Source organism: Callospermophilus lateralis, chromosome 1 (assembly GCF_048772815.1).
Source record: "Callospermophilus lateralis isolate mCalLat2 chromosome 1, mCalLat2.hap1, whole genome shotgun sequence".
Taxonomy (NCBI): domain Eukaryota; kingdom Metazoa; phylum Chordata; class Mammalia; order Rodentia; family Sciuridae; genus Callospermophilus; species Callospermophilus lateralis.
In genome coordinates, this window is record NC_135305.1 from 209,154,071 (window position 1) to 209,170,962 (window position 16,892).

Sequence of the window (16,892 nt, forward strand, 5' to 3'; positions counted from 1 at the left end):
GACCCCCGCCCCGCCCCCTCAGATCCCGCCTTAGGGATCTGTCCCAAGTGGACACGCTCCCAGGACCTGGGTCCCTCAAGGCACTCCAGACCCGCCTCCAGACCACAGGTCCAGGGCTACGCGGACCCTGCCACTCTGGTCATCGCCTGGGAACAAAATGCAGCCACCACGCCGCCGTTCCGGCCACCACCACCTCCTCCTCCTGGTTCTGCTGCTGCCCTCGCCGCCCCTGACCCACGCCCCAGCTCCCCCGGGCCCTGCTGCTGCCCTACTCCAGGCTCTTGGGCTGCACGATGGACCCAGGGGAGCCCCCACGCTCCGGCCGGTTCCTCCGGTCATGTGGCGCCTGTTCCGCCACCGCGACCCCCAGGAGACCAGGGCGGGCTGGCGACGGACGCCCTCGGGGGCTACCTTGCGACCGTGCCACGTGGATGAGCTGGGGGTCGCTGGAAACATCGTGCGCCACATCCCGGATCGTGGTGAGTGGGGCCTGCGTGGGAAGCATGGGTCCGGGAGGCCGAGACTTCCTCGAGCGAGCCTTGAGCGCGGCAGAGCGAGACCAGAGTGACCGCGAGGGCCCCCACGCACCCATTACAGCCTGGGTCTCCGCACCCCATCCCTCCTAGTCCTCTGCGCGCCTGAGACACCCGCTCTGGCTTCGAGAGGGAGGGCTCCCTTGCCTTGGGCAGCCCCTGGGTTGCAGCCGAAGCCCTGCCCCCACTCCACGCCGCTTCGCACTGTTTGATGCCTTCTTGCAGGTGCCCCCCCGCCAGGTCCCAGCATCCTTTCCCCAGGGGCCTCAGGGGCTTGCTCATCTCTCTTTGCCTGTGTCCCCAAGTGTAGGGCAGCCTGCCTGCACCCTGCAGGGCCTCTTCCTTGTAGCTAGTGCCCTGCCCCCACTCTGTCACTCCCACCCCGCCGCGTCACACCTTGTGAAGCCTTCCAACAGATGGTGCGCCCCCAGCCCCAAGCTCTCACCTTCTTCCCTGTCCCCAACTGAGATCCTTTGTGGGGCAGGCCGGGCACCAGGCGGGGACGCTGCCTAAGCCAAGCTCTCTCATCTCTCCAGGTGCACCCACCCGGATCCCAGAACCGGTCTCGGCCTTAGGGCTGTGCCCTGAGTGGACCGTCGTCTTCGACCTGTCGGCAGTGGAACCCGCCGAGCGCCCAACGCTCGCCCGCCTGGAGCTGCGCTTCGCGGAGGTCGAGACAGAGGCGGCAGCCCCCTTGGGCCGCTGGGAGCTGAGCGTGGCGCTGGCGGGCGAGGAGGCTGGCGCGGGCCCCGGGCCGGTCCTGCTCCACCAGGAGGTGCCCGCCCTAGAGCTGCCAGTGCGCGCAGAGCTGCTAGGCATCGCCTGGGCTCCCAACGCCTCGGCGCCGCGCAGCCTCCGCCTGGCGCTGGCGCTGCGCCCCCTGGCGCCAGCCACCTGCGCGCGCCTGGCAGAGGCCTCCCTGCTGCTGGTGACTCTTGACCCGCGCCTGTGCCACCCCCTGGCCCGGCCGCGGCGCGAGGCCGAACCTACGTCGGGCGATGGCCTGGGGGGCGTGTGCCGCGCGCGGCGGCTCTACGTCAGCTTCCGAGAGGTGGGCTGGCACCGCTGGGTCATCGCGCCGCGTGGCTTCCTGGCCAACTACTGTCAGGGCCAGTGCACTCTACCCGCCGCACTGCCGGGACCTGGCGGGCCACCCGCATTGAACCACGCGGTGCTGCGCGCGCTCATGCACGCGGCCGCCCCGGGCGCCGCTGGCCTGCCCTGCTGCGTGCCTGCACGCCTGTCGCCCATCTCTGTGCTCTTCTTCGACAACAGTGACAACGTGGTTCTGCGGCACTATGAAGACATGGTGGTGGACGAGTGTGGATGTCGCTGACCAGGGGCGGGCAGGGAAGTTGTGGCATGGACCCAACAATAAAAACCTGGTGGTCTGCTCTGCTGGTCCTTGTCACCTTAGTGGGGAGGAATGGGCCTTTGCTATCTACACGCACCGGGCCACTGGGTGGCACCACCATCCCAGTCCTCTCTACTGCCCCCAATCTCCAGGGGGCCCACAGGTCCAGATGCTGTGCCAGAGAGGCAAGGGCAGTGGTCTCCCAAGAACCCTCTGTAGACAGCTGAGCCCTCTTCAAAGCCCTCCCAACCAGCGCCCTCCCAACACACCCCTGCAGTTCACCTGGCCCCATGTGAAAGCAAAAACTGTTTATTAATATTTTATTGGTGACAAAAGAGCTTAAAACAAATTGACCAAAAATCAAGTTACATCGCCTTGGTACAGATGCTCTTCAGTTTGTAAAACTCAAATGCTGCTAGGAAGGTGGAGGGCAAAAGCAAAGGGCACACAGCAGAGGCAAAGCATTTCAGCCAGAGGCAGGCGGGTCGCAGCTGCCCAGGGCAGCGCAGGGTCATGGCGGGAACCTACCCGAGTCTATGCCTCTATGCAGCCTACCAAAAGAAGGGGGACCAAAAGCCCTACAGCAATGGGAATAAATAAGTCCTTGCCAGAAGGAAGGTGGCCTGTGCACTCCTGCCGATCCCACATCAGCCAGAATCTGGAGGCTTTGGGATAAGGGCCTTGGACACCTCGTGGGGAGGGGAAGGCTGGGTGGGGTCACCAGGGCCTGGGCAGGCAGGACATGATCTTCAGCGAAGTGGTCACCAGGCAGATAGCCAACCCAACCCACGTGGGCAAGGAGCTGGGTGGGGGCAGTTTTCCCAACAACTTCTGGCATTGTAAAACCTGAACCCAGACAGATGCCCCTCCACCAACTGAGGTGACGTGCTCCTCCAAGCCCCTTTAGCACACAGCCAGCTTACTTCTCGGAAACTTCATTCTTCCGCAAAAGCAGAAACGGCCCCATTGTCAGTGAGTTGTGCCAGCAGGTAGAGGGGCTCCAAATCAGGGTGGGTACTCGGCATGTTTACCAGCACGGGGACTGTGTGTGCCTCCCCATTGACAGGGACAGACCTGCTTGGCTGTTGCCTTCCACTGCATCCTTGGGAAGGGCCCTGGGGAAGCAGCCGCTGGACCAGAAACAGCCACCCTCTGGCCCCTGGCCTTATGGCCAGTCCTGGCTGAGGTCCCCTGGTGGGGCCACGAGCACCTTCCTCACAGAGCAGCTACAGCCCTGCCCCAAGTCCGCTGCGCAGGGAGCAGCTGTGCTTCTCAGAGTCCAGTGGAGCAGGCGGGGCCTCCAGGCCAGGCGAGGCCACTGCTGCACCAACCTGCCACCTGCAGCAAGAAGCCTCTGAAGCTAAAACTTAAAACAAAAATCCTCCTCGAAACCATGGCACAGGTGTTGATCCCAGTCTCCAGTTGCGCTGGCTTGTATAAACTTCGTTTCTGGAAGCTTCTTGCATCTCCCAGGTCCACCACTAAGATCTTAGAGACAAACTTAGGACAGTGTATTTTTCAGTACTCCTTTGAAAGAATCTTTAAAAAAACAAACAGAAAAACCCAAAACCATATTTTCTTTAAATGAAACCCCTCTTAAAACACAGGCCGCGTGACCTGGGCGGTCTGGGAGCCGTTGTGGGCAGAACCCACACTCCTCCGGCCCTGTGTGGCCGGCAGCCACCCACAAGGAGCCTGCTCAGGCACAGAAACGCCAAGTTTTTTCCTGCTAAAACGTAGTCCCCTTTCAATAAAAGAAAAAAGAAAGAAAAAAGAACAGAGGAAAGGGCTACTCTGAGATGAGGGTCTTCCTCCCTCCGCCCTGGTCGCAGACCCAGGTGTGGACGCAGCGAGCTGGGCCTCCTCGGCAGCGGGGCTGGACAGGGACTGGCCAGGCGGCTCCTGCGCGGCCGGCCCACCTCCCGCTCTCCCTTCTCCTTCTCCTCGCCGCCGCCGCGTGCCAGCAGGGGGCGCTCGCTCTGTCTCGGCTCCTCTCTCCCTCGGTTGCTCCTCTCCCTCTCCTGTTGCTCACACAGTGGTGCTTCAGTTTTAGCAGTGGAAAACAGGTATCCATTTATTTTTATTTTTTATTACCCAGAATAAGATGCTGATGGACTAAGCCACGTAGCTTAGCTCTTCCGCCGCCACCTGTGGGAGAAGGAGAGGGCGAGAGACCCTTAGGGGCAGCATGGGAAACCAGGATCCTGAGCTGCTGCCCAGATACTGTAGGGTGATACATGGGTGCGCAGGGACAGGGACTTACAAGGAGTGAGCAAAGTCGAGCGCTAAGGCCAGCAAACCCCAAGCTTTGGCAGCACCCCACTTTCCCAGCACAGACAAGCTGGGGCAAGGGGACCCGGAGCCCAAACTCATCCCACTCTGATCCCTATGTTATAGATGAGGAAACTAAAGCCCAGGTGTAGGGATGCTCAGCAGAGCCTGGCAGGCACTCAGAAGGCCCTCTTAGGCAGCAAGCTGCCGTCAGGATCAGGGACCACTATCTTCCCGGCCCAGGCAACTGTGGGCCCCATATCCCTTTCCCTAAGGGGTTTTAGAATTAATTCTCAATGGGGGGACACACGTGGTACCACTCTGACCCACAGTGGCAGTCACAGGACAAACTAGTCCCTTGGGGGCCAGCATGCATTTCCAGAATTTCCTCAAGAGTCCAGGGCCCCAGTGAAGACCCCCGTACTGGCTCCAGACCCTTTTTCAGGGGAAGGGGCGGGGCTAAGGTCTACTCAGGGTGACTTGCCTTCTAGTACTGGGACAGCCCCGTCACCCCGCCATGCTGGTATGCCCGTTCTCCCTGGTATGTGGAGTCTTGAGATAGCGCCACATCAATCTGTGATTTAAACTCATCACCAAGGTAACTGTCCTGAAAGACAAGGTCAGGGAATCAGGGAAGTGAGCAAGGTTGGGGAAGCCAAAGGGCATTCACATTTCTGTCCTCAAGGCCAAGTGGCAGGATGACCCACCCAATTATTGCAGCACAGCAACAGGTAACCCAGATGGGGACTGCCAGGTCTGTTGCTTGGGACTCTTCAGAACAGTGTCTGAATGAAATGTTCTAGACTTATGGCCCCATGCTAAGTGCCTCATGTCATGAAGGCGCCATCATTGTTCTTTAGAAGGTGCTCAGTCCTAGGGACAGGCATCACAAACTCACCTGGGACAGCTCGGGCTGGGAGAGACCGGGTTGGCTCATTTGGGAGGGCTGGCTCATGGAGATGTAGCCCTGTGTCAGGGCTCCCTGGGAGAAAGGCTGTGAGGCCACATCCTGGCTGGCCTGGCTGTTGGGGAGGTTGGTCTGGCTGGGTCCAGGAAGCCCGAAGCGATTCTTCTGGCGTCCCCCACGACCAGTCTTGCTTTTGGGGGCACCCCGGCCTGAAAGACAAAGTTCAGGTGACCTGAAGGAGGATTAAGCCTTAGAGACAAGCATAACTCAGCAAAGGCCAGCCTGAGGTTTGGCACTGCTCAATCCTGATGCCAACATGCTCTCCCCAGCACACGGCTGCCAGGTGCTCACCTGCCGCTGGCCCATTTGCTTGTCCAAAGTAGCCTGGTGGCGGCATGGGTGGCATAACCAGGTTAAAGGGAATAGGAATGTTCATGGCAGCCACGTGGCTGGGGCCAGCGCTGATCATGCCGATCTGGTCGTGGGTCTGAAAGTACATGTTCGAGGGCCGACCTGCAATACAAAGCGGACAGCACATGTCACTCCCAAGTCAATGTCCCCAACAGGCTAGTCTGCCCCAGACAGAGTGAGAACCTTTGTCCTGTGGTTTCCTTGCCTGCCCTGGCCTTGCAAGGGTGAGAAATGCAGCCCTCCACCCCCAATTGTGCCTGCCCCCCTGGGGGATCCTGGGAAGTCACCTAGTAAGACTCTAAAAATGGCTGGGCTCAGAGGAAGAGTGCTTGCCCAGCATGTGCAAGGCCCTAGGTTCCATCTTAGCGTCAGAAAAAATAATCCTTTTAATAGCAAATTTCACATCCATGTTAAAAGCAAGAAAACACCTTTGTGGGGGGAAACTCTTTGAGTCCTGCTTGCTCTGGCTAAAGGCAAATAAAGGTCCTGGTGCACCTCAGGGGCTGGGGAGGCCACAGGGAGGAGGTCTTGCCCTCCACAGAAAGGGATACAACTGCACGGGGCTGACTCTAAGGCTCAGCACTAATTCAGAGTGAAAACTTTTGAATTCTGTGACACCTGGACATCCTCAGCTATCCAGTGACTTTCCCAGTAAGGGCAATATGGTTTTTTGTCTTTGTTTATTTTGTGGTGCTGGGGATTGAACCCAAGGCCTTGTGTATGTGAGGCAAGCACTCTACCAACTGAGCTATATCCCCAGCCCCAGTAAAATGGTTTGTGTTGTTAAAGAACACAATTCATAATTTGAGCCTCATGGCTAAGAGAATATCAGGCAAGGGAAGGGGCTGGCCACTTTCAAGGACATCTGAGGTTGGTGAGTAGTCACCTCAGGGCCCATCTCTGCAGCATAGATGAGGGCAAAGCCATATGTCTGAAGGCCCCAGCCTCAATTTATAGTGCAAATTAGCACAGGGGAGGAGCCGAAGGAGGCAGTGTCTGGGGGGGCAGTTAGGACTGTTCTCAAGCAGCAGGGGCAGGCCTGACCTTACTATACGCAGAGATTCTGCTTAGGAAGCAAGGACACCAAAGAGGCCAGCCAGCTTCCCCCAAAATAGAGCACAGATGTCTCAGAAAGGCAGCAGACCTCAATTAATTGCAGGCCATCAAAGGGAGCTGTGGTTACGACCTGCTGGTGGAGGGTAAGCAAAGGGCAGGAGGCAAAGGCCAGAGCTGGCCGAGTGTCAGCAGGGCTGAAACCTAAGGAATCAAGGCTGAGGGCAGAGCTGCCATGTCTGAAGAAACATCTTGCTTTTAGAAGCCAACAAGGAACAACTATTCAATTTCCGACCAGGGACACTGAAAAATGCCCCTCATTGTCAGGACCAAGGCTTGTGAAGACCACCCAAGAAGCAAGAGTCAAAGCTGAGACTTGGGAATGTCAACATCCTGGCATGGGGACATGGGCTGGATTGGTCCCTGTAGGAGACTCACCCTGGCTGCTCCGGTCGTAGACTGATCCTGGGATGATGGCCTCACGGGCATCGTACATGGCTGTTGTCATGAAGCGGGCCCCCTGCAAAGTGGTGGACAGATGAGGAATTTGTCATGTCAATAGAATGCAGAATTCTCCACAGATCTGGTGGCTTGGAAGTGGCAGGTGCTTGAGCTCTTGAGGTTTGCTGACTTCGGTGCCCCAGCTCAGTTTCCTAACTGCAGTGCTCAATGTCCTTGCCTGCTGTAGGCCAAATGTGACTCCCAGAGACCACCCAGGACTTAGCAGCCCATGAATCCCAGAGCCAAGCATGCCCCAGAGGGCTCAAGAGACTCCATGTGGGAGCGCAAGCTGGTGCTCCACCTCTCCTCCAGGAGGCCCTCTGGGCGACACACACTGCTCACTGACCTGAGGCACAGCCTCAGCTTGCACCTGCCACCATTCACAGCTACCTTCCCAGGACAGAAGCCTAGAAGGAACCCCCAGACCAGTATCTGCCCTCACCCTGCCCTGAGACCCTCTATGCCTGGTGATATGGCCCAGAGAGCTGGGTTCACATGCCCAGAAGAGGTGAGGCCAGGGGTCCCTAACTCCCAACTCATGGGTTTTGTGTCCTTTGTTCCTCTACAGAGTTCTGGTGCCACTAAAACAAGAGATGGGCCAAGTAGACATGTGAACAAGGTGAGAAGCTGGCCCTTCTCCCCAGCCTGCTCTGCCTCTAGATGCTTACTGGGTTAATGGTATTGACAAGCTTCCGGGGCTTGCTAAACTGCATGAGGCTCTCCCGGAGGTTGTTCAGCGGCCCCTCCACCAGCACCTTCTGCTCCTTGTAGTAGTTGAGCAGGTGGTTCCAAAGTGGCTGTTTTGACAGGGCCTTTGGGTTGCCCACGATGATGACGCCGTACCTGCAACAAGAATGTGGTGCTGAGGACCTGAGTGGCAGGGAGCTGTGCTCATCTGCAAAACAGGCCAAGGGAGACCAAACACACTCAAAAGTTCAGATCCAGAGGGACAGAGAGCAGCTCCCTCCTGCACATGCATGCATCAGGCAGGAGACCAGGCAGGCCCCAGAGCCTAGCACCTGAGCTGCTGACCCTGCATACAAGTTATGTTGTGGCAGACTCCAAACAGCCTGATGTTAAAACACCTGCCAAGCAGATGGACACAGAAACAAAGAAAACTCTTGGTGAGACATGGAGCCCTCTGACTTCTAGCACTAGCCAAGTCCTGTCAGGCAACCTAAGCTGGGCCTGTGCTGCAAGGGTGAGCATACCTTGCTCTGGTCAGGGCCACATTAAGACGTCTGGGGTCGTTTAAAAACCCAATTCCTTGGTGCTCATTTGCCCGCACGCAGGAGAGGATGATGAAGTCTTTCTCACGTCCCTGGAAGGCATCCACGCTAGCGATCTCCACCTCCTGAAAGGGGCAGCATTGTCCCATCAGTCAGCAGGCTGCCCCCAGGGACCCCCAAAACCACATGGAACATGTCAAGATACACCATCAAATGCCACTGGTAAGCTAAGGACCAGGCACTGCTCACTGTGCCCCTCCCACATCACTCTCTTTTGACTTTTTGTTGGGGGGGGGGGGGGCAGGGTTTCTTGGAACTGAACCCAGGGGTGCTGAGCAACATCCCCATTTTTTTTTTTTTTTTTTTTTTTGAGACAAGAGACAAGGTCTAAATGGCCAAAGCCAGCCTCAAACTTCAGGATCCATGCACCTCAGCCTCCCAAGTCCCTTGGATTAAGGCATGCACCACCACACCCAGCTCTCCTGGCCTTTCCTATTTTTTATTTTCTTTCTTTTTTGAGTATGGTGCTAGGGACTGAACTCAGAGCAGTGCACATGCCAGGAAAGCCCTCCACTGCTGAACTACACTCTTGTCCTTTTTATTTTGTTCCCCAATAATAAAAGCACGTGTGTGCTCCTGGAAAACCCAAGGAACAGAACAGAAACCACTCGCAATGTCATCCCCCAGATTTTGCATTTGGGATTACTTCCACATGGAGTTCTACCTGGATGTTAATAAAGGAGCAAATTCTGTGTCCACTACACAGTGGCACCCATTGTTCCCCACTATTCCCATCTTGGAGTAGTTTCTCAGTTTACTCTGAAAAATGCCCCAAGAAATACACTTTCATGCACACATGGTTCTGACCTTGGAACATACTCCTCACGGCCTAGTGCCTGACCATACAGAACTCCGGCAAGGACACTGGAAATGTTCTATCAGGTGCCCTTCCTGAGAGGCTGGGCTAACTCGTGTTTCTGGGCATGTTCTGAACTCTGCTTGTGACAGGTGCCCCTCGTGGGCAAACTTTAAGGTCAAAAGTCAACATTTACTGTGTGACCCAGAAGGTGAGGCCTAAAACAAACCTCCACTGAGTGTGTGGCCTGTGGCAGAGCATCCTTCAGTGTGACGTACCTGGTAGAGCTTCGTGTGCAGGGAGCCACTGAACTGCATGTACTGCACCAGGTAGGAGCGCTGGCCCTCATAAGGTGTGATAATGCCGATCTGGTCAGGCTTGGCTCCCGCCTTCAGCAGCTTTGTGGTAATTTTCTCTACGTTGGCAGCTTCCGTCCTGCAAAACTCAGGCTTTCAGTGACAAGCTCTCCTGCGAGAGCCCCAATCCTAGGTGGAGGCTGTGAGGAGAGGGTGCAGCTATACCTCCAGTGTAACATGAACCTATAGTAACCCAGGGGGCAATGGGTACCACTCTGACAGCTAAGAGTGTGACACTGAAGGCCCTCTGGCATCACCTGCCCCAAACCCAGCATGATCTTAGCTGGGCTCCCTCATCTTTACTAAGAAGTCAGGAGAAGTAGAAAAGACTCATACTGCAGGCTTAGAACATGCCCAATAAAAAACAAATATAGCCGTGAACAGTGATGCATGGCTGTAACCCAGCAATTTAGGAGGCTTAAGCAGGAAGATGCTAAGTTCAAGGCCAGCCTGGGCAACTTAGTGAAATCCTTGTATCAGGAAGTAAAAAGGTAGGGCTGGGGTTGAGGCTCAGTGGGAGTGTTCGCCTGGCAGGTGTGAGGTACTGGGCTTGATCTACCACATAAAAATAAATAAAATAAAGGTACTGTGTCCATCTATAACTAAAAAAAAAAAAAAAAAAAAAAAAAGTAAAAAGGGTTGGGGACAGAGCTCAGTGCTCAGAGCACCCATGGGGGTTCCATCCCCAGGACGGCAACAAACAAATAAGCAAATACATTGGAAAGAAGATGGAAATAAAATCTATTGGTAGAGTCTACATAGATGGGGGAAAGGAGAAAAAGTATCAGTATCACTCCACAGGTGGCTTCAAAGCCTGTGGATGCAGGTATGTCCTGCTTACCTGTTCAGGTAGGATGTGCCTGAGCTGGCGATCTCCTCCTGGCCCTGAGTCACGTAGAAGAACATGGGCTTGTCAGGTTGGGGCCACTGAAAGTCAAACCCCTTTTTCACACGATCCGCTGACATAAAAAGGAAAGAAAAGAGACATGTCATGTCAGAGAAGAAAAGTCACAGCTGTCTCAAGCCCAGAGAGCAATGGGGACACTGCTCCAGGGCAAAGAACCCAGGTTTGGGGTGCCCTGGCCAGGGTATTTGAGCCAGTCTCCTGGCCTACGATACCCAGGACTGAGGAAGGCCATCGGGCAGAGCTGGCTAGCAGTGCATGTCCTCATTGTCGGTGCTTTTTTGAAGTGTATTCAAGACATGCACCTACACCAGGATATCACAGATATCTGTTTCCTTCCAGAGGTTTTGCTGTCATCTCAAAAGACCCATAAATCCATGATTAACTTCTATGTGACTGCTGAGCTTCACTGTCACTGATCTGGGCCTCTGGACAGGCACCTCTGCCTCTGGACCCCTTCCTGAGTCTGATATTGCCCTGGTGCCTACAGCGGCAGTACTCCAATACCTCACAGTGGGCACTCTCACTGTCCTTGAATTCTTCAAGATGGCATGACTGTCCCTGGCCCTGTGCATTTCCTTATACTTTTAAGGTCAGCCAGTCAACTTGTATGTTCCAACTCCCTGGAACCATCACCAGTGTGAGAAAAGCAGTGTTGCTACACAGCTAGACTAACAGTGACCAAGGCAGATGGCCACTGAGGACATACTGTATAACACCTTTTATGTTGAGGTGAAAATAAAGTACACTCCTTCCATCTAGTCAAAGTGAGGAGAGGGGCCAGCTGGGTGAACTTGGGGGCCCAGGAGCCCAGGGACTATGGCAAACGCTTAGCCGCACACATCCACAGCCAGGAGCTTGCACATGTAATCACAGCCCTCAGCAGCTGGTGTGGACTGGCTCCAGTCCTGCCTTGGATAGTGGCCACTCTCGGGGATGAAGGCAGCTTCTGGGAGCTGGTGAGGTTCTCTCAGGGTTTGGCTACTGGTTATGCAGGTGTGTTCACTTAATGAACCTCACTGAGCCTGGCACTCATGAGATAGGCACAATAAGTTTAATAATAAGTTCAATAAAAGTAACTCACTGTGTACAAACTAAGTAGGGAGGAAGCAACAAATAGTGTCCTCCCAAGTTGCTAATGTCCTGGGGATAGCCAAGGAGGCGAGAGTGGGGCTGGCAAGGGTCTAGGCCAGCACAGAGGCACTGAACTCAGACACCTCAGAGGGCCACAGGTGAGGTCTTCCTGGCCTCATGTTTGCTAGCCTGGCCATGTGACGGCACAGCACCATTCCAAGAGTCATGGTGACAATTGTTGCCAGGACCTATCCCATCCATTTGGGAGCAGTGTGGCGTAAACTCTGAGCTTGTGTCCTCATGTGTAAGTGGAGCTAAACATAGACACGGCAGGTTGTGAGGCTTTCAAATGCTGCTTTTAACAGGACCCCTTAGAGTTCTTAAAAAGTCGAGAGGCTTTTGTTTATGTGGGTCACTATATTTTAAAACTCACAAACTTAAAACATGTATTAATCCCTTTTAAAAGAAACCCATTATGTGTCACCAAGAAAAAATTTTATGAAAATATACATTTCAAAATGAGAGTGAGAATGGTCTTGTTTTCCAATTTGTAAGTCACTGTACTGTGGCTTAATGGAAGACAGCTGGGCCCCAGACCTGCTTTTGCGCCAGACTCTTGTGATATGCTCAAGAATGCAAGGAAAGCCAGGCTTAGAGTCACATGAGTTAAAACCAGGGAATGTTTTTATGATCATTCTGGATAACCATGGCTCTCCATCCCTGATACCACATCAAAGCTGGAAGAGCCAGTTCCCCTGCAAGCCAGTTATGCCCATCCCTGGCTGACCTCACACTACGGGGTCTTTGGCCTCCACATGACCTTTTGGTTATTTGGGAAATATGTCCTCAGTCCATGCTGGTTATTTGGGAAATAACTACTCCCTGAGTCATGAAAAGTTCCAAAATTCACATATTTCATGGACAAGATAAGGGCATTCCATTTGTCACCACCACAGATCTCATCAGAAAAGTTGTACACTAGGCACTGTCACAACTCCAAGCCCAATGACAAGTTTTCCAAAATTCTACTTTCACTTGAATCCTCAGATTTTATCACCGGTGACAAACACTGCCAGTTATTTTCCTTGAAACCATAACAAATTTGCTTGGACCATTTTCAGGAAAATATCTGTCCAGTGCCCCAGTGTGAACAATCGGCATGTATCTACAAGTGCCTCCCTGTCAGTACCTCCCACACCTACCAGGTCTCACAAGCACTTCCATTCTGTCACACTGAAGATATAAGGCAGCACACTCACTCAAGGCATTCTTTACTGACACTGTGTGGCAGTGACACCGAGGGTCTGGCATAATTGGGCAGTCACATCCCAGTCAATCACCATGAGTGTGAGTGTTGGGACAGTGGAAAGGGCAGATATTGTCTCTGCTAATATCAGAGTAATCGTGACCTCAGGAAGCCTGCAGATCTCTTACTCCACAGCCTGGGGCTGTTTTGGGGTTCTGGGCTTTGAGAACCATGCACTCTGGCTCTGATAATTTTCATAAAGCACTTAACATGTCTCCCAGCATAAAGCAAGGTTAGCACCCAAATTCTTGTCCCTGCTGCTGAATATGAAGCTGTGTAAGCCCTGGTCTGAATTCCCAGGAAGTGACTCTGAATTCCCAAGCCCACACCCTGGGGAGCCCCACACTCCAGAGCAGTTGTTCAGTCCCTCTGACCACCACACTGCCCACATGAGGAGCCCTGCCAAGACCTCACACAAAGTACCCTGTTGACAGAGGCGGCTATGCAAAGCCCCGTAGGGAGAAACCACCACATTCCCTTGTATCCACTTCTCTCCCAAAGCCCCTGCCCCAGGCAAAGCCTACTACCTGCAGTGACGCCGTTTTGGAGAGAGCCCTCGTAAAAGATGTTGGATGGGAAGGCACTAAGCGCGGGGTGCATCCGGTATTGGACTTGCAGGCGGATGGGACGGATTCCCAGCACCACCAGGCGCTCAAAGAGTGACTGTGACAGCCCGGCTTTGGCCGCTTTCTTGCACATCACCACAGGGCCCAGCTGGCAGTGGTCACCCACGAGGATCAGCTGTAGTGAGAGAGGCCACACAAATTGAAATCTCAACCATGAAATGGTCTAAACGCCACTAGCAGAGGTCTAATGGGCTCCAGGTCCATGTACCATCACCTAGCCTTTCAAATTCAAAAGGAAAAACATTGGGTAGGAAAACTGCTCAGCACATTCTGTGACACCCAGAGCACAAGATTATAACACTCAGGTCCTGGTGCACAGGGCCTCTGAGCACGGCGGGCACAGGCAACAGCCCCATGGGTCTACACCTTAAACACTCTCAAAGGGGCCTCTATGTATTTATTTCCTCTTCAGTGCTCTACCAGGGTATCACCCAGCATCATGTTTTTAGAAAACAAACCTTGGGTCTTAGAAATCACATCTCTGGGTTTCAAATAAGACTGCAGTGGAGGCGAGGTATCCCACCTGCTTGGCTCCAAGGACCACGGGCACCATGCACTCTGGCTCAGTGGCTTGGGTGCTCTCGTCGATTAAGATGGAGCGGAACTGCATCTTCGCAAGCCTCGGGTCACCAGCACCCACACAGGTGCAGCAGATGACATCCGCATTCTGAGAAAGGGGTACAGAGGCAACAGGAAACCTACATGGTCAATACTACAGCCCTGGGAAAGAAGGCAGGCAGGATGGGTACAAAATATGTTCTGTTCCAAGCCCTCTCTGACAATTACTTAAATAAGCTGCCCCTCCTTCCCACATTATCTCCTATCCAGGTTTCCATGACTAGCAACTTAATGATCAAAACAGTTGTACTCTGTTGGAGGGGACCTTTCCAAGTAGACACAGCTCCATGTCTCTTGACAGCCTCTAAAGGGCAGTGCTGAGCTGGTAAAACCCCAGACTAAGGCTGACATTACTTTTGGTAGGTTCATTTGTTGTAAGAATATGTTCCAGGGGCTGGGGTTGTGGCTCAGTGGTACAGCACTTGCCTTGCACATTCAGGGCCCTGGGTTTGCTCCTCAGTACCACATAAAAATAAATAAATAAAATAACCACCCCACAGATGCCATCATAGGCTTCACAGATTGGTCTGTTGGCCCAAAAGAACAAAACATAAGCCCACTTTCACTGACTGTTCCCAGCCAGCAGCACCCAGCCAGGAGCTCACCATGAGCAGCTCTCTCTCAGCCGTGCGCTTTAGGGCCCGGTACCGCTTCTCATCCGCAGAAGAGAGTTCCCCCGTCTCATCCTTCAGCTGCTGTAGCTTCTGCAGCTCTGGCATGCTGCAATCACACACCAGGTCAGCGGGCACGCAGGAGATCTGTATGTGCCAGCAGTATGTGAGAGGGCCCAGTGAGGGGCCCACAGAGCTAGCCTGACACTCACCTGTCCATGTTCCTGATTTGGTTGTGCAGCGCCAAGAAGGACACTGGGGAGTCAATGGCCTCACGACTCTTGGCACAGAGGCGCACGACTTTCAGCCCTGTCTGGTGGATCTTTTCCGTCAGTTGATCCACAGCTATGTTACTCGGAGCACAGACAAGTACAGGCCTGGAACAAGATGTGAACATCTCAGTTTTTGCCCAGAGGAAATTCAGTGAATGTTAATGAGCCAAGACCATTGCTTTTAACAGGCAGTGCAGCCAGCTTTGGATCTATGGCTCCAAGCTGGAACGACACATATGGAAGGAGCTACAACCCCAGCAGTGAGAGCTACTTGCTTCCCACCCAGCTTTCAGAGTTCTAACTCATGAGAAGTAACACTCGTGACTAAATTCTGCATCCTCACCCTCCTGTCCGTATATATTCTCTGGAACCTTCAGAGTTCTCAGAAGCACAAAGGCACAACAAAGCCCATGACACACTGACCAACACTGTGTTTATGATGGCAGCGGGCCTGGTTATTAAAAAATAATTGTACAGGTCAGATCGAGTACAACTCATAGCAAGTGCAGAATGCCAAGCTGCACAGGGTCACTGCTTGCTGTGTGCTCGCCTTATAATCTGGGCCTGAGGACACAACTGCATCCAAACTTCTCAGAAGACAAAACTCCCCATTCCTACCACCCAAACCCTCCATGTCTCACCCACAGGCTGTGCAGAGAGCCTACCCATTGCCTTGCCGAGCCAGGTGATAAACAATAGTGGCTGATGTCACCGTCTTCCCCGTGCCTGGAGGGCCCTGGATCAGACTCAGCGGTCTCTGCAATACAGTCTTCACGGCATAAACCTTCAAATACAGGCACCAGCAGTTAGGAGCAGCAGTCACCCAGCAGCCCTCCCAACAGGCCATGCAGGGTGGCCCTGCGTGTCCCCATGGACCTGCAAGAACCTGAGAGTGGTTGAGGTCAGGGAGCCCTTGTGCTGTGAAGCGCTTCGGCAGCTGGCACTTGATGATCACATCCTCCACCTCATGGCCGAGCAACTTGTGGTAGATGTAGCCCGACACAGAGGTCTCATCCACAGCAAATGTTTTTAGCGCACTCTGCATCCTGTAGGGAAAGCACAGGGTCAACCAAATGCAGCTGTGAACCACATCCCTGGCCATGGTGACAAGACAATTTACAGAGATACTGGAGGTGGCAGGTGGGTGTTTGCAAATCAGACAGCAGCAGCAATCTGCAGGAGGGTGGACGTACCTATCAAATGAGGTTGACTTCCACACAAAATCCACCTGGAAATTATGAGTCACCTCCACGGGTGCCCCCACACTGCTACGGAGTTCAATGGCGATCTCATCGCCATAATCTGGGTGCTGAGTTAAGTTTGCTTTCTTGTCCAAAGTCTAGTTTCCCCTTCCTAGGAGACCTCAGCTGTTGGTCTTAATTTTTTTATTTCATTTTTTTTTAAGTATCTTTTTTTTTTTTTTTTTTTTTAAGAGAAGGAGAGAGAGAGAGAGAATTTCAATATTTAATTTTCAGGTTTTGGTGGACACAACATCTTTGTTTGTATATGGTGCTGAGGAGCGAACCCAGGCCGCACACATGCCAGGCAAGCACGCCACCGCTTGAGCCACATCCCCAGCCCAGCTGTTGGTCTTTAAATATTACTTACTTGGTTACTTAGGAGAGCCCTCCTCTGCACCGAATGCTGAAAACATGCAGAACCAACACACAATCAGAGAGATCAGAGTTCTCATTCACAGCCTTTGCCTTTGAGAGCCCATGTTCACTTGCTGGCGCAGGCTGTGCACACTGTGTTTTCTCTCTCTCTCTCTCACACACACACACACACACACACACACACACACACAAACAGGTGGGGAGGGGCCGGCTTCTGGCCAAGGCATAGGTGCCACAACTGTGGATGCCCTATTTGAGTGGAGGGGAAATAACCATCCACCTTACCCAGCCAAGATTAAGAGACTATGGTTTTCCTAAGGGCAACAAAGAGTTATACCAACTAGCACCTACCACTCTGCACAGCTGTGCCCATCAAACCCATGACCCTACAACC

The 16,892-nt window shown here is 53.6% G+C and overlaps 2 protein-coding genes across 3 annotated transcripts in view; one reads left to right on the forward strand and one right to left on the reverse strand.

Annotated features, from left to right (window-relative positions):
* Nucleotides 1-157: 157 nt before the first annotated feature.
* Nucleotides 158-1,911, forward strand: Gdf1 (growth differentiation factor 1). The gene is made up of 2 exons (XM_077105639.1): nucleotides 158-479; nucleotides 1,070-1,911. The coding sequence occupies exons 1-2, from the start codon at nucleotides 158-160 to the stop codon at nucleotides 1,867-1,869; spliced, it is 1,122 nt and encodes a 373-aa protein (XP_076961754.1). The 3' UTR covers nucleotides 1,870-1,911.
* A 282-nt stretch (nucleotides 1,912-2,193) lies between these two features.
* Nucleotides 2,194-16,892, reverse strand: part of Upf1 (UPF1 RNA helicase and ATPase) — a 35,468-nt gene continuing 20,769 nt past the window's right edge. For both annotated transcript variants that reach the window (XM_077109286.1, XM_077109285.1), the window contains exons 9-24: nucleotides 16,076-16,184; nucleotides 15,769-15,928; nucleotides 15,548-15,666; nucleotides 14,823-14,987; nucleotides 14,605-14,719; nucleotides 13,905-14,048; nucleotides 13,283-13,496; nucleotides 10,313-10,430; nucleotides 9,394-9,550; nucleotides 8,242-8,384; nucleotides 7,699-7,873; nucleotides 6,968-7,049; nucleotides 5,417-5,578; nucleotides 5,057-5,274; nucleotides 4,643-4,765; nucleotides 2,194-4,035 (exon numbers count right to left, since the gene is read on the reverse strand). In XM_077109286.1, the coding sequence (XP_076965401.1) occupies nucleotides 4,646-4,765; nucleotides 5,057-5,274; nucleotides 5,417-5,578; nucleotides 6,968-7,049; nucleotides 7,699-7,873; nucleotides 8,242-8,384; nucleotides 9,394-9,550; nucleotides 10,313-10,430; nucleotides 13,283-13,496; nucleotides 13,905-14,048; nucleotides 14,605-14,719; nucleotides 14,823-14,987; nucleotides 15,548-15,666; nucleotides 15,769-15,928; nucleotides 16,076-16,184 (2,201 nt within the window). In that variant the 3' untranslated portion in view covers nucleotides 2,194-4,035; nucleotides 4,643-4,645. The remainder of the gene's footprint in view (nucleotides 4,036-4,642; nucleotides 4,766-5,056; nucleotides 5,275-5,416; nucleotides 5,579-6,967; nucleotides 7,050-7,698; nucleotides 7,874-8,241; nucleotides 8,385-9,393; nucleotides 9,551-10,312; nucleotides 10,431-13,282; nucleotides 13,497-13,904; nucleotides 14,049-14,604; nucleotides 14,720-14,822; nucleotides 14,988-15,547; nucleotides 15,667-15,768; nucleotides 15,929-16,075; nucleotides 16,185-16,892) is intronic.

Bases quoted from the DNA above. Each gene is read 5' to 3' on its own strand.
- Gdf1 (XM_077105639.1), top strand. From the start codon at position 158: ATGCAGCCACCACGCCGCCGTTCCGGCCACCACCACCTCCTCCTCCTG. The intron at 480-1,069 runs GTGAGTGGGGCC...TCATCTCTCCAG, and splicing joins GCGCCACATCCCGGATCGTG to GTGCACCCACCCGGATCCCA.